General features: G+C 38.3%; 2 protein-coding genes across 2 annotated transcripts in view; one reads left to right on the top strand and one right to left on the bottom strand.

Moving 5' to 3' along the window:
- Nucleotides 1-17,351, bottom strand: part of LOC101849949 (alpha-tubulin N-acetyltransferase 1) — a gene marked incomplete in the record, with an annotated part of 361,461 nt that overhangs the window by 107,401 nt on the left and 236,709 nt on the right.
- LOC101851593 lies at nucleotides 788-1,357 on the top strand. Its single transcript, XM_013086157.1, has one exon. The coding sequence runs from the start codon at nucleotides 788-790 to the stop codon at nucleotides 1,355-1,357; it is 570 nt and encodes a 189-aa protein (XP_012941611.1).

The following is a 17,351-nucleotide window of genomic DNA, read 5'->3' as shown; positions in this document are numbered from 1 at the left end:
GGCAGCTACTGGTACAGTTTCAATTAATTTGTTACTCTCGTGCAGTAATGTTTGTACTCTCGTTAAATATGGACACATCGGTTCCAAACTAAGATATAGACACATGTGTAGGCCTATATTTTCAACTAAATCAATTTAAGAAAAAACAACAACTGAAATTTATTCCAGATTTGCATACACTATAGGCCTACCGTCATTGGTTTTTCAATCAAAAGGCAGAATAAGTAGACATATGATCCAGGAGCACATACGTAATTTGAATGAACTCGCTGGGTTTAAGTTAAGTTGCATAAGCATCAGGGGGACACACAACTTTAATAACAAGCACTTCATTTTACAAGATAACTATTTAATGAGGGGGGGGGGTGCTGCTTGCAGGTCCTACCACACATAGACATAGGCTACTTTTTTTTTCTTTTCTCTGTTGTTTCTGTGTTAATGGGTGTTGTCAATTTGATGTCATTATATTTACTATCACTTCTACTACAACTGCTATAACTGCTGCTACAGCTGCTATCAAATGCGTGGAACATAACTAAACATGAATAATATATTATATGAACACCTTTGGTGTTTCTTATACCGAAGTTTTAGAGAGAAATATACTTTTGACGAGCAGCGACATTTTATTTATTTCTTACTGTAAGAGAGTTCTTCTTATTTACTTCCGTTTGAAGTCGAAACCTGGAAGCAGCTCGTGTTCCGTGACCAAGGACACAGCATTATGTTGGCACTAAAAAGCGTGCAGAAACTAGCTTCTTTGACTTGCCGAAAACAGGTTGCTAAGATGTGTTTATTGCCCAGTAGCACCAAACCAACGATTCAGTGTGTCTCCCTGAATGGCGTTCTTTTCCGTCGCAATTTGTCGACTCCTCACGGACCTGAAAGTGAAAGTAACCAAGACCAGGGGCAGAGTGGCATTGGATCAGCAGTTCCATCGTCTGCTGGCTCAAGTGGCTCATTGAAAGTCCCAGTCAATTCACCTAATGAATCAAGATTTCCGTGTAACTCCAATCCATATAACCCAGAAGTTGTGGACTCGTTACTCCTAGAAGTGAAAAATGACATGCCATTACCTGACATGCCCGATCCATTCGCAAAGGATTACAAAAAATGTTTTTTGTGTAGGCAGGATATTCAGCTTGATCACAAAAATGTGCGATTGCTTAGTCAGTTTGTGTCCCCATATACTGGTCGTATTTATGGCAGAGCCATAACTGGCCTGTGTATTCCTATGCAAAAGCAAGTGGCAAAGTACATCAAGCGTGCAAGGATGTCAGGGTTTATGCCTTTTATTTTCAAAGACCCAAGATATTTGAAAGATCCTCAGCCATATGACCCGATGATGAAGAAGTGATTTTTCCCCAAGACAGATTATAATTTTTCTGTGGACTTTTGTACTGTTGACTGGAGAATTCTTAACTTGACTTTACCGATCAGGTTTTATGCAAAGACGGATCATGATCAAAAAGACTTTCATTTACTGGCATTCATAAATTATATAATTTCAGTATTGAAATTAATTTGTTTGTAAGTTATTTCATTAGTTTTTATCTCCAAGAGTTCATAATTTCCAGAAATGAAAAACGAATTCCTGGCATGTGTGAGCATTCTTTGGTCGAAGTCAGAGGAATTGAATTGGTAAAGGACTATGTGTGCATTTAATACATGATGCCTTTGTGTGATTTGTTAGAACCCCAAAGCCCCAGTTGCAGACATTTCGGACTTCACAGAACAAAGTATCTCTTTGTATTTAAATTGTATGCAAGAAGGTGTACGGGAACAAGATGCATTGAAAAGTTTATATGCCTGGGGTTGTTTTTTATTTCAAAATAAAAAGGCATAAAAAATAACTAATGTTCAGTGTTGTAGTACCTTTGGCCGTAAGACAGAAAGACCTTAGTATAGTTCGTGGAATGATTGGAAACAGTGTGAATGTGTCTTTGTTTGCATGGACTGGGAAAGGAAGGAAGCATTCATAGTCAACTACGGATGAGATGATTACTGTTGATGTCGTCGAGGGGGGGGCTGAAAAAAAGATAAACTCATCTGAAGTTCAACTAATCAAAGGGATCATTGTAGAAGAAGAAGTGCTGGGACCCAAGGAAATGATCGATTTAACCGAAGATCAACTCAAGCGGGTTCAACTCAAATGGAGTCGAATGTAGTAGATTTCAAAAGAGAAGGGCTAAGTGCATTAGTCACTATTTTATGAAATGATTGGAGCACTATTTCAGAAACAACAGAAGACACAGTGTCTGTTTCTTTATTATAAGGTAAAAATCAATTAATTTTATATATATCATGTTTGTATTTGACATCTCATTATTAACTTAAGTCACTGGCACCGTAAAATCCTTCCACAGGTTTTGATTGAACATTCTGTTTCCGAAAAGTGTTGAGGAAACATTTTCTTCTGTTTATATAATTATTACCCTAAAAGACCCTAGAATGCTCAGAAATATTCTTGGCTTCCCAGGAAACATGTAGTGCAAGCTACAGATTGCATGCACTCAAACACACTAACAAAAAACTGATCAGATTTTTTGCTGTCTACAGCTGGATACCCTTTCCCACCAGGGTGAAGTGAGAGGAATTTGTGTTACTGTTTAAGTTAAAGTGCCTTTTCTAAGGACACAACCTAGGACCCCTGAGAGTTTCGAACTCACGACCTTTACAGTTATTAAAGTTACGAGTCTGAGAGCCTGTAAAATAATTCTCCCTTTCCTATCATTACTGGTATCTCATTTATTCTTTTCTTTTTTCATCGGCTGCAAAGTCCGATTTTTGTAAAAGTTTTTATTTTAAATTGCTGATAATTAATAATTGCTTGCATAAATAATAAATGGCCTAGTTTCTTGTTTCTCTCAAGTAGATGCATTTTGACCATCTTTGTCTGGGAAGTCTTTCATAGTTTAGTGGATCTCTATTTTTGTTTGATATTATTTAACGAAGTGAAAGAGAAATTAACCATACAGGGGGACATCTTGATATGCTTTGTGTGGTCCCAGGGGCTTGCTGTGTTTCTATCGCCAATTTTGGGACGAGCATGAAGTTGGCAGTATGACAACTGGCAATACTTGATTGTCATTCATATGTACTGAATATGGTCAAGGGAAAGGATGCTGCCATGACTAGTTGAATGACAAATTCATGAGTCGTTTCCCTTTTATGTCCAAAACTTGATGAGATGGCTAACATACTTCACATAGGAATCAGATTTTCAGGTCCCAGTTTTTTTCTCATACACACGCGCAGAATTTGAGCATAAAAAGATTTCGACATCCTGCCGATCTCAATCTGTCTAGACTGTACAAGTAAATTTTGTTATTGTTTCACTATGGTATTTAATTATGGGCCTTGACATTGTAGAAAGTAGTGGAGTACTTTTTAGTTTATAAATAGTATATTTAGTGCATTCAGAGACCTTTCCAAAGTTTTGGACAGAATGCATGGTACATGTAGGAGCCTACAGTCCATGTCGGCTTTAAGCACGGTCATCGGGAGAAAGCTTAAGTGTGCTTAAAGCCGAAGCGTGCTTAAGTGCGAAGTAGACATATTCCAGAGATTTTCATGTAGAAAATTCCCCGTGCTATTTCCCTTTGTTTGTAAGTAGGCCTATAGCGGTCCCGCAAAAGTGTGCACTGATATTTAGACACCCGCCATGGTAGTTTTTGTTCGCTTGTTTGTTTTTGTTTTGTGGTCGAATGGGAAATGAAAACTTAATTTAGACGGCCAGTCACGATATATGAACAGCACACTAGGCCTACTGTAGACATTTTCAGTTTTCTTTGAATATTGAATGTGTTTACTATTTCTGAAAATTTTATCAGGAAAAGAAATGTTGTGCTGTGTGTACATTCATTTGTTGAGAGTGTTACTTTGGTTCTATTCCGAATTCTACTCGCTTGTTCGTTGTGAAGAAAGTAATGAAGACAAATGATGTTTGAAAGGTTATTTTCATTGAAAATAAATGCTTGTAACCTTGTCATGAAAAGGAATGCTTGCAGAGAATCCTTTCGTGTGATTGTTTTTTGTTTTTAAAAAATGTAGTTGAGTTGTTTTTTACATCTGTTACTGTTTAGAGGCGGGCTTCAGACCCTACCTGGGATGAGAGGAATACTTTTAGTACCGTACAACATTCCAGCAGAATGACCGAGATACTTGATAAAAATTTCTCCCGACTTGAGAATTGAACTTGGGTCTCCTGCATGCAACAGCGAAGTGCCTAACCACTGCACCACAGACGCCAGTTATTCGATTGTGAACATTATAATTATAGTGATGTAAAATATCTCATGAATAGAGACATGAAAAAGGAGGGGGAAAGGAGGATCGTGAGTCATACTGAATACAGCAAGAAGTAAAAGGAGTATCTTTACTTACTCATCTGGCAATAGCTTGGAATAAACAAAATGGACATATATAGGCCCTATTATGAGAACATGAATTTTTCCTACAGCTAGGAACCTGGTGAAAGCGCATGGACTTGGTGGTTGTGATGGACTACTACCATTTTGATACCGTGAAACTTGCATCCTGCAATAGACTTTGCAACAAAAAAACTACCCCAGACTCGCTGCAAGGGGAAATAAATTGTGAGGCATCGTGGTGAAATCAGGCGCTTGTCAAAATAACTAAATCGTAGAAACAGGCATGTTTCTGTCAATTTGGCACTTTTTATCAAATTTTTGTTTTTCAGCTCAACCTCTTTTATGTTCATGTAAAAACACATTTCCACGTGAATATTACTGAAAAACGTTGATTTAAGGCACAAATTATGTCATTTTAAAGTTTTCAAGGACTCTTTATACCAGCTGTTGAAGTTACCAAACATTGATGATTGACTGCCATTTTCTCGCTAATTTCATCATTGAAACAAGACAACCTCACCCCCTTCAATCGCAAATAACTTGACTTCTATAATTCAACACAGATGGGTAGATCTATTTTTTTCATTGAAAGCAAAGCAAATATAAATAAACTTTCAGATTATACCAATAACTCTCAATACCCAAAAATTGACGAGCGCCTGATTCCACCGCGTCCTGACACAATGTTTTATTCAAATTCAAATTAAAACTTTTTTTTTACAGGGTCCCTTTTAAAAAAATGTTTTGTAGGCGTCTTAAACAGGCTTTTTTAAAGAAAAAGTAAGAGCATGATCTCTTTATGTAGCCTGGGTGGATGTTATCAAGTACCAGTATGACTGATTTTTACACATGAAGAGCAAAGGGGAAAGCGACGGTAGTCACAAACTAGAAATTGTGAGGGTGCTAATTTTAAAAGCTTGTGGACTCATAACTTCATATTTGTTTGACTGGTGGTTTATTGTTAAGTGTTGTTGAATGGGAAATCTTGCAACAACAATTATCAACCAACAGTTGAACAGAAATACAGTTATGAGTCAACAAGCATTCAAAATTGGTACCGGTACCCTCACGATTTTCAGTGTTTGTGACTACCGTCGTTTTTCCCATGTAGCCTTCACATGTTTATATGTATGTCATGTGACTGTTTTTTCTACTTACTTTTCCCTTTGCCTTCAGGCAGAGACATGTTTTTGTTGCTGACTGGAGTAACTGTAGTGTCTATAGGCCATTCCCATAGGGGGGACATTTCTTGTTCATGCACAGTAGAATTGTAATTGTAAATGGGCTGATTCATCATGTCACGCTCATAATTGTGCCTGATCTACAACAGGGAAGCTGCTTTTTCTTTCCTAATCCTTACTATTGTCATTTTCGTCTACTTCTTTTGTATGTTTGTCACACTCTTGTGACCTGCTATTTCCGGGGTGCCTTGATAGTCGAAGCTGACTTTGTGCTGTTGAAGCTAGAGAGGTGACCAGAGTAAGTCTGATTTCCTGTAAAGACTTCTCTGTTGACACCCACCCTTTGGCACTCATATGACCTTATGCAGTTGGGAACATGGTAAAACCCTCTACTATAAATGTTTTTAAAAGACTCAGAGGTTGACGTGTAATGACCCTCCATCTTTCACGGTCACGAGATGCCGTTGCACATTCTGCCATTAGATCAGGCACAGTTATGAGCGTGACATGAATCAGCCCATTTACAATTCTACTGTGCTTGAACGAGAAATGTCCCCCCTTTGGGAATGGCCTAAAGACACTACAGTCAGTGGCACTGCCGCTGGGGGTAACCTCTGAGTCAGAGATGACACCTCCTTCACTCCTTAAGTGAGTTTTACAACACTTGCAGCACAATTAATAACAGGGAAGCCAAATGTCCGGTTTTTCCTGTTTTAAACCGTTGGAATGCAACAAAGTTTCCCTACCCTTGCAAGGGGAAGGGGGGGGGGGGGGTAAGAGAGATGTTTTTGTTTGCTCATTTAAAAACTTGACAAGGTTCGGTTTAGGTGAGATGTGATGCTCCGCTCATTTTCAGTTTTTTTTTCTTCAAAAATCATTTGGCATCCCTGAATTAAGTTGTACAAGTGCCGAAGATTAGAGTTAGCGGTGTTACTAGTACTAGTAGGCTACTTGAGAGTACAATACAATGATCAGAAAAGGAGGAAATTTTTGTAAGGGTGATAGATATGTCTGATGATAGGAAAGAAGGAGCAAATCACACCAGAGCACCCACCAGCCACCCATATACTAAATTCAGAATACAAGAAACAAGAAACTAAAAACAAACGTCATGAATGATATGGACATTAAAGTGAAAATTTATTCTTGACATCATAAAAGCTGGATACATAAAACCGAATAAATACACACATTTAAAAAATAGACACGCACATTAGATCGTAACTCAATCAGTGGATCGGATTTTCAGGCTTCATTTTCATCTTCATCATCTTACAATGAAGTTGACTGTACTGAATTTAATTTTTTTTTAAAGTCCATAGAGCTGTTATAATTGAAACTATACTATATTTGTGTACAGTACTGAGCTGATACGAACATTAACATCAACTTTTGTGAAGCTACTGAGTTGGATACCAATATATATATATATACGGTACTGAATTCAAAAGTTCTACCTAGCTGCTACTGACATTACATTTATTTTATGCTTAAAGCCATGTTAACAATCACGCTCAGCATCTGGATGCAAAAATGACCAAGAGATCTATCTGAGAGAAGATAACCAGGACAAATCGAAGACCAGATCAGGTACAAACTACAAAACCCTGGCATTTGTCAGTCTTGCATCCAGTCATTGAAATATATAACACATATTATATATACAGTATAACATTCATGGATAGGTCGGTCGAACACAGAACACTCCAAATCACTCATCGGTCGAACTGTGCCGGCGGTCCCAGTTTTTATTCTTTTCTTCATCTTTGTAAGATATCCCTCAAACTACCGAGGCCAGTCCCGACGAATCAGAGCTATCCATGTTATACTGATATATTATTTGACATTTTTAATTAATACCCCTGATTAAAGCTGAGCAAGAAAACACTTCATCATATCTGACCACAAGTGATTATAAAAAGAAACTTGTGTCAAACAGTCTTCCCTGTGACAACCAGTTTTAAAATGCAAGAATGGTAGTATTGGTAGGCCTACGTATGGTCGGAACACTGAACAGAGAGTGCATCAGTGTCTGTACATCTTACAACTTAACATTGTAAATTGACAAGAAGAAGCTGAAACCACCACAAACTTTCATAAACACGCAACGTCCCCCCCCCCCCCCCCCCCCCCCCCCGCAACAGACAAAATGATGACATCAGAGATGAGAGGACTAGAGATAGGACACTTGAACAAGGCTGGGAGGTGTAGAGGTGCACATCTATACTTTTTTCATCTGCAAACTGTTTTGAGATTAAATTAAATCTAAAATTCTGAATTAAAAAAAAAAAAAGCAGTTTCTTTATATCTGTTGTTTCGGTTGTCTGAGTTTGAGAAATATCAGTGATAACATCATAAACAGATCAACACAAGGACATCCAATGTCCAAGCTTCTACTTTACTGTACATGTCATATACTTCTGAGGTGGCACTCATATGACCTTATAGTATACAGTTGTGAGCGTCGTAAAACCCTCTTCTATAAACTTCTGAGTCAATCTTTGGTCACTGTGTAGACAACGGGTGTCAAACTCGAGGCCTGTGGGTCGCATCCGGCCCCGCAAAGAACTATTTCTGGTCAGTGAGAGCACGACTAAAATTTAGGTACATGTCCAATCTGAGAATCTCCACGAGCACAGAAGCTTACTGAAGTTACTCCAAACATGAACAAACTTGTTGACAAGGAAAGACCCCAAACATGCAGTTCTGACAAATTAGGATACGAGCATGAATTGATACAGAGTAATACCTTTATTTGTGATTATTTCAACTTAAGTACGTTTCGAATCCCATCATCGCTTCCAAAAGGTTAAGTTTTCCACTGCTCAATGAGCATTTCTCCAGTTCAAAGTTGAGCCCACAACCTAAGATTAAGATGTAATTTGAGTCTGACACCCTCCCTGCTGTAGACAGTATTAAAAAACCCTGCATGATTCCCTTGAACAAACTACGAGATTTCGCCTTTTCTGTCTCTAGTAAAAGCATCTCATGATACAGATGAACAATGAATGACTGGATAATGAAATTCAATTTTAAAAAATATGACACAACTCAAAATGAGTTCCAATATCACAGCTATATTATGGTTCAAATGACACAAACTCCAACACAATCAAAAACTCTGTGCACTGATGCGGGAAAACTACAGGCCCTATTGATCAACACGCTAGACCCGTCAAACACATAGATGTGTGTCACAGCATGAAGGAAACAGGCGCTCGTCAAGTTTTGGGCATGTTGAGTTATTGGTATCATCTTAAACTTAAATAGCTTGTACATTTGCCCTGCTTTCTATGAAAAAAACCCAACCCCCTGTTTATCTTGAATACAAGTCGAGATATTTGCAACTGAAGAAGGAGGGGGTCGCTTGGTATCAGAGGTAAAATTAGCCAGAAAATGGCCGCCAAAATTTGGTTATTTACATAACACTAACATAGCCTGAGACTCCGTGGAAACTGGCAATTTACATTTTGTGTGCCTTTAATCAACATTTTTCAGTAAAACCAACACAGAAAAAACAAATTTTCGATATAGGCCTATATATAAAAAAATTGCCAAACCGACGAAAAAATGCCAAATTCTTCAATTTCATTATTTTGACGAGCGCCTGATTTCACCATGCCGCCTCACATATTATTCTGTTCGCCAGAGTTCTGAGTATTTGTAACATTTAAACTAAACATACAAAATCCCATGCGACCATCGCACATCAGCATGTTTTGCAAAATACTTGGTTTTTGCATGGTACAAACTGTAAAAATTAAATAGACACAAATACATAGTTGCAGTAATAAAACAAAAACAAAAAACAAAAAAAAACCCATTTAACCCCCCCATTGGTATAGATCTACCAGTACAAGTACAAAGCCAAGAAGTTCAATTTTCACATGGATGAAGAAAGTTCAGAGGACCAAACTCTGAAAGTTGATCACCATCACGTTCGTAATCAAAACTTTTCATGCTAGCTAGCCCCAAGCAGACAGCTGGGAACTAACTACACCACACACACACAGACACAGACATGATACACACACACATACAGATCACACAGACAGCTGGGAGCTAACTACACTACACACACATAGACATGACACACACACACAGACATGACACACACACACATACAGATCACACAGATAGCTAGGAGTTAACTACTCACACAAACGTGACACACGCACAGACAGGACTCCTGTCTGGACACATAGTACCATACACACAAACACCACACACACACACATATACAGATCACATAAATTATTTATTTCCAGCAAAACACAAAACCTACAGAACCTCCCCTCAGCTTAGTTTTAGTAACAGTAACAGTTTTACGGTACTTGCAACCTGTTATCTTTCAAAGGTAAAGTGCAATCATACAGTGCAGTCTCTCTATAACAACCTTCGATATAACGACATCCTGTGTGTAGCGACAAGGTGCCCAGGTCCCGATTTTTCCCTTTTATATATATATCATTAGTAATATTTCTGGTAGCCTCTCTATAACGACACTTTTTTCTGGTTCCGACAATGTCGTTATAGAGAGGCTGCACTGTATTATCATAAAAATTCAATATACCGAACAAGTGAAAAAGAAAATGATATAATAATATTTAAAAAATTAATTCTCGAAACGCGCGGACATTATGTTCTAGAATGAGAAAGAATACAGCAAGCCATTACAGCAGAAGAACTTGAGCCACCTACCCTGGAGATCTACCACACAGTAGTGCATCACAGTAAAGTAGGGCAACGATGGAAAGAACAAGGAAAAACCCCACAACAAATCTAGACATTGATCAAGTAAAAATCTAGAAGAAAGCATGCTACAAATCAGCTGATTCAAAAAGTAAAATGACGATCGCTGTCAGAAACGGAGGGAAAGAAATTTCAAGGACGTTAAAAGATGTGCACCTTGTGCTGTGAAAAGTTCACAATAATAACAACAACAACAGTAATAATATTACAGCAACTACTACAACATAGACAATAATTGTTCCTCATTAGGAAGTCGGGCAAGGGAAAAGAAGCTAAGCAACTTTATAAACTTGTAGAAAGTCTCCAGTTTAGTTTAGTTGTAGTAGTAAGAGTTTTACAGCACTTGCAACACAATTCGGTCAAATAAGTGCTGAAGATTAGAAGTGTTTCTTGAGAGTAGCATTAAAAAAAGGAGGAGAGATACTTTTATTTGCTTATTATCAGCATGATTTAGCGCAGATCCATGCTCTACAGCACGCCCTTTACAACTCTTACCTGTTCTCGTCTTTTTATGCAAGAGAAATTCTGAAATTACGCAAACTGAGCCCAAAAATGTGAAATTATGCTATTCCGTTAATTTTAACGAAGAACGATGCAGGAAAATAATGAGAAATTATGCCAAAAAATGATCAAATTTTGCTAAATTATGCGGGGTGCATAAAACCACGGGGACAGTCTTACACCTGGAACACTCGGTGACTTTCTCAATGACTTCTCATGCCATGGACGACCTTTCAACTTAGACCAGTCACATTACAAGTGGTTGAAATGAAGTTTCCTAAGTCAAAAGTGAATCGTTGAATCTGCCAAAATGAAACTCTGGTTAAGACTCTAAATAGATTAGAAATAAAATAAGCCTCTAGATATATATATATATATATATATATATATATATATATATATATATATTCAAGAAAATCGTAATGCAAAATCAGCAAAGCTGTACGAAAAAAGCAGAAAAGAAAAATTTAATAAACATTTGACTGAAACCTCCTGTCCAGGACAAAATAGCCCGCATGCATTCAACGGCTCCACCGGCCACCTGTATTAGACAACCAACCACGTGTCACTTTGAGCTTTTCCTACAGTATAACGACACCCGTCTAAGATAAACCACTTTTCCCCTCGACAATGGGGGGGGGGGGGGGGGGGCATCTCGGACTATTTCAACCTTACTATATAAATAGGAATCAGTGATTTTTATTTTAAAAAATTCCCAAAGAAATCACAACCAGCAGCCTCCAAGCACAGATGCAGTAACTCGTCCTGTCATAACCAGCTACCCAAGTTTATCTTTCTGTTGTATGCTGCAGCGTTAACCCATAGGAGATTGTCAATAACAATAAATTTGACAAAGCTAGAATAAAATAAAGACGTGAGATACATATTTTTTCTATAACTGAGATCTCAAAAGGTAACTGTCAAGCAGTTGTCTAAGCAAGGTGAACAACTGACACACATACACCCGTCTTGCATCAACGCCTCAGTTTTAACATCAAGCATCCTTTTGCATGCAGTGGCAGCAATTGTCAACTACCGCAGACAAATTCTTGCTACCACGTTTTGTTAGTCATCATCTCCAGATATATTTCAACAAATGGGAAGACTGTTAAATACAATAAATAAAATTCTCTACAGAAACCTCAAATATTTCAATGGGAAATAATGAAAATTCACAAACACAAGAGATACAAAGATAGGTTATTTTTTTGGTGAGATTTTTAGAAGCACAACCTAGAGTCCTTTTAGACTCATTGTAGGGATATGAAAGATTTGAGAGATAGAAAGAAGAAGTATACATTTGAACATGTTCCGACTGCAGTGACCCCAACACAGTGGACAGGTAAGACAAGTAAGAAGTTTACTTTACGTGCTCATTAGAATCAACCCAGAAAAACCACCAATATGTTTGCTTTGTGACCACGTCTACAACACAGTCCAACATCTGCTCTTTGAACGTCCCAAATTACAGAGTCTCTGACGTGTAACTTCTTGTCTTCCTATCGTCCCTACCACAGACAATACAATACCCTGTATTGCAGGAAAGAGCAAAATCAAAGACCTCTACTTTTATAACCATGACATTGGGCTGAAGGAGCACACATTCAGAGGCTACTAGATTAACAACAACGACAACAACAATATTTGGCCTACGTGTTCTCTTCACCTATTTTATATCCCCCATAATGACTGCCAGGCACAATATGTACAAGTAAAAAAAACCACATTCATTATCAGGACAACAGAATGGTGAGAATTGTTAAACATGTAAATACATGAGACTGAAAATATGTTAAGTACAAATATACAACAAAACAACAAACTTTACAAACCCCACTTAAATCCAAATCCAAACCAAGCAAAATGTCAGTGTATTAATAAAAAAAATAAAGAATTTAAAAGTTACATCAAAAAGTTTTCTGATGATTTTTAAAAAAGTAAATTTTTTTAATGACAAAAAAAAAAAAATTGGAAGAAAAAAACGAAAAAGTCAAAAGAGAACTTCTCAAAACAGCCTTCTAAATTTTTCTAAACATGACAAAAATAGCTCTTGTGGTATAACCATGACTTATATACAACCATGGACTTATATAACCATGACTTATATACAACCATGGACTTATATAACCGTGACTTATATATAACCATGGACTTATATAACCGTGACTTATATATAACTATGGACTTATATAACCATGACTTATATATAACCATGGACTTATATAACCGTGACTTATATATAACTATGGACTTATATAACCATGACTTATATATAACCATGGACTTATATAACCATGACTTATATATAACCATGGACTTATATAACCATGACTTATATATAACCATGGACTTATATAACCATGACTTATATATAACCATGACTTATATAACCATGGACTTATATAACCATGACTTATATATAACCATGGCTTATATATAACCATGACTTATATAACCATGACTTATATATAACCATGACTTATATAACCATGGACTTATATATAACCATGGACTTATATAACCATGACTTATATAACCATGGACTTATATATAACCATGGACTTATATATAACCATGGACTTATATAACCATGACTTATATATAACCATGGACTTATATAACCATGACTTATATATAACCATGACTTATATATAACCATGACTTATATATAACCATGGACTTATATAACCATGACTTATATATAACCATGACTTATATAACCATGGACTTATATAACCATGACTTATATATAACCATGGCTTATATATAACCATGACTTATATAACCATGACTTATATATAACCATGACTTATATAACCATGGACTTATATAACCATGACTTATATATAACCATGACTTATATAACCATGACTTTAAGATGAGCCAGTTCTTTTAAGCCCGCCCACCAAACCAAAAGAGACGCATTAATAAAAAAGTTTTGTTTCTTTTTCACAAAAACTTGAAAAACACGATACCGCCCCAGAACAGAAGACAGAGCATACATCTGCTACTTGGGTGCCTGTGACCAACAGAAAAAAAAAAAAGAAAAAAAGAGCGATCCAACCATCACTTCACTGTCTCCGATCCCCTTTCCACCCTGAGATTATCTCCTGGATAAATAGTTCACTCGGGATGGCTCAGGACAAAATAAAAAGTTATTTTTGTTCAATGAAATCTTTGTACTTGTAAAACCACCCCCGTCCCCCCCTTCACAATTTAGTTCATGTAGGAGGAGGAGGGCGTTAACCCTGCCTGTCAGGACCAACCCAGGCTGAGAGAGATACAACTTCCCAGGCTGAGAGAGATACAACTTCCCAGGCTGAGAGAGATACAACTTCCCAGGCTGAGAGATACAACGTCCCAGGCTGAGAGAGATACAACTTCCCAGGCTGAGAGAGATACAACTTCCCAGGCTGAGAGAGATACAACTTCCCAGGCTGAGAGAGATACAACTTCCCAGGCTGAGAGAGATACAACTTCCCAGGCTGAGAGAGATACAACTTCCCAGGCTGAGAGAGATACAACTTCCCAGGCTGAGAGAGATACAACTTCCCAGGCTGAGAGATACAACGTCCCAGGCTGAGAGAGATACAACTTCCCAGGCTGAGAGAGATACAACGTCCCAGGCTGAGAGAGATACAATGCCCAAGGCTGAGAGAGATACAATGCCCAAGGCTGAGAGAGATACAACTTCCCAGGCTGAGAGATACAACTTCCCAGGCTGAGAGAGATACAACGTCCCAGGCTGAGAGAGATACAATGCCCAAGGCTGAGAGAGATACAATGCCCAAGGCTGAGAGAGATACAACTTCCCAGGCTGAGAGATACAACTTCCCAGGCTGAGAGAGATACAACTTCCCTGGCTGAGATAGATACAATGCCCAAGGCTGAGAGAGATACAACTTCCCAGGCTGAGATAGATACAATGCCCAAGGCTGAGAGAGATACAACTTCCCAGGCTGAGATAGATACAATGCCCAAGGCTAAGAGAGATACAATGCCCCAGGATACAACATCCAAGCAGAAAGACTGAGTTACTTGATAAAAATTGTCCCCAAAATGAGAATTGAACTCAGGTCTTTTTCATGCCACGGCAGAGAGCCGAACCGCTACACCACAGACTCCACGGTTCTGAACAAAGACCCGCACACAATCAAATGTAAAACCGGAGTACGTTAACTTCATTAACATGATGCGAACTACACCAACCAAAACTATTTACTGGATTCAAACATGAACTTCCATCGAAACAAAAAAAAAGACAAGCATTACATTTATACAAAGAACAGAACAGCTTTTGTATCCAAACAATCACAGGTGACATACGCCATTGCTATGGACATGATACGCAGTAACAAACGTAACTATCAGTCGTTTACCTGTAAATTTACCTCAAACACACCAACTCTCTTCATCACAACAAACCATATTATCTTAAAGCCGATTGAAATGAGCACAGCCCCAAACGCAAACCCAACAGTAATACAAATAACCTCTCATCTCAGTTTTAGTACAAAGAATGAGTTTTAAAGCACTTACAACACAACAATAGGTCATGCAAGAGCTGAAGATTACAGGTGTCACTAGATTGTAACATACCAAGAAAAAAAAGAAAAAACCCACAAAAGGACAGATAAAGACGATGGACGTTTGATAGGATAGACAGAAGGCGGAGCAAACCACACCAGGGCGCCCGACAACCACCCACACACCAGCCTTGCATAACGGCGCGGTAAATCACTCGTGGTTTACAACAGAAACAACAGTCAGTCAAGATCACAGCATAGCATGAAGCAGGCTAGAGTAATCAACAAACAAAATGATCCGGTTTGAGATAACTAACAACGATCCACGCCTACTGTTGAGAGCTGTGACAATTCTTGGAAATCAACGGATCTGGATCGCTCGTTCTAAACGTAAGCTAAGCACACGTTCTTGCGTACTCATAATCATAAAGAGGCTTAATATAAATGATATAACAACAAGATCAACGAAATTCCGAGTAGTCTGCTTAAACCAAACTAGGACTTTAGAAGGTCAATTAAAAATGGCAAAACTGTGTCGATTTGCAGGCTCCACGATTTGCAGACTCCACGGTTCTGGACAAAGACCCGCACACAATCATTCGATTTGCTCTTACTGGTTTTTTTATGGAGAGAAGTTGCATTATACCATGAGTGTCAGATTTCAGCTGTCTAGCTTGCTTCTTTTGTAGTCAGGGTAAAGACTTTCAATACCTACTGCTTTCACCAGTTTTTATCGTTTTCTTCATTTCATCCTCCAGGTAACGACTAGATTGTGATAAAAGAAGGCTCAGTGCCCTTTCGGTCCATATAAACACATTTCGGTAGAGATTTTACACACAAAAAAAAGTTGATTAAAAAGGCAAAAGAAATGTAAAACTGCCTTTTCCGACGACACCTAAGCTTCGAAAGCCACCCACTTTTTTGCTAATTTTTACCTCTGACGCCAGGCAATCCCCATCTGAAAATATTCCTCTCCACTTTTTATTAAAGATGAACATCTTTTTTCATCAAAGGCAAGACAAATGGAAAAGCTTTAAGACAGATGATAGCAATAACTCCATACGCCCAAAAAGTGACGAGCGTCCGATTCCACGGAGTCATGACACATGCAAACATAACTCGAGTGTGCGAAGGCAAAGACATGTCCTCTTGAAATATCCTTTAATCTGCGAAAACCACGAGGAGCGAAAATCTCAAAACTCATATATATATATATATATAGACCCAGGCCGGTTTCCACAACATCATAAAAGCCTCGTATAGACAGCAAGGTATTTGCAAAACAGACCTTGGGCACGTACTCACCGCTACCTTCCTGCAGAGACAGAACATGCAAATGAGAGCAGCACGCACAAGACAAGTTGCAACGCTTTAGTTCCCCGTAAGACTAAAATGATACTTTGGAATGAACAGGCCGGCCAAGGGAGTGAATTACTGAGAAATAGCGTAAGCCTGGAGGAGAAACAAGAGTGCGGCAGAGGTGTCAACTGACTATTTCAGGGAAAAGACAAAGGTAGGTCTTCAACCTGACCCCTTCGAAATGCTCCGATGATATTGTCAAATCTGTCCCCGTCGTTTTATGCAAGAAAAAATCTGAAATTATGCAAACTGAGCCCAAAAAATGTGAAATTGCGCGATTCTGTTAATTCTGGATTTGTGTCCGTCAAATCGGCACCTCTTGAGTTATTGTGAAGCAGTGTGAGCCTTTAAGACACACCATCTAGAGTCATTGTGAAGCAGTGTGAGCCTTTAAGACACACCTCTAGAGTCACTGTGAAGCAGTGTGAGCCTTTAAGACACACCCTCTAGAGTCACTGTGAAGCAGTGTAAGCCTTTAAGACACACCCTCTAGAGTCATTGTGAAGCAGTGTGAGCCTTTAAGACACACACAAGAACAAACGAGCACTTCGGCTGTTTTAGCAACTTTCCACTCATGCCTCCACGACAAAAGGGACAGACTGTCGTCCCACTCTGCAACTGTCCACCATCTGGGACACGAAATATGACAGAGTTTGTGA

The sequence above is a fragment of the Aplysia californica genome, unplaced genomic scaffold (assembly GCF_000002075.1).
Source record: "Aplysia californica isolate F4 #8 unplaced genomic scaffold, AplCal3.0 scaffold00441, whole genome shotgun sequence".
Classification (NCBI taxonomy): Eukaryota; Metazoa; Mollusca; class Gastropoda; order Aplysiida; family Aplysiidae; genus Aplysia; species Aplysia californica.
Note: the sequence above shows the minus strand (reverse complement) of the source record. Positions and strands in the feature narration are given on the sequence as shown.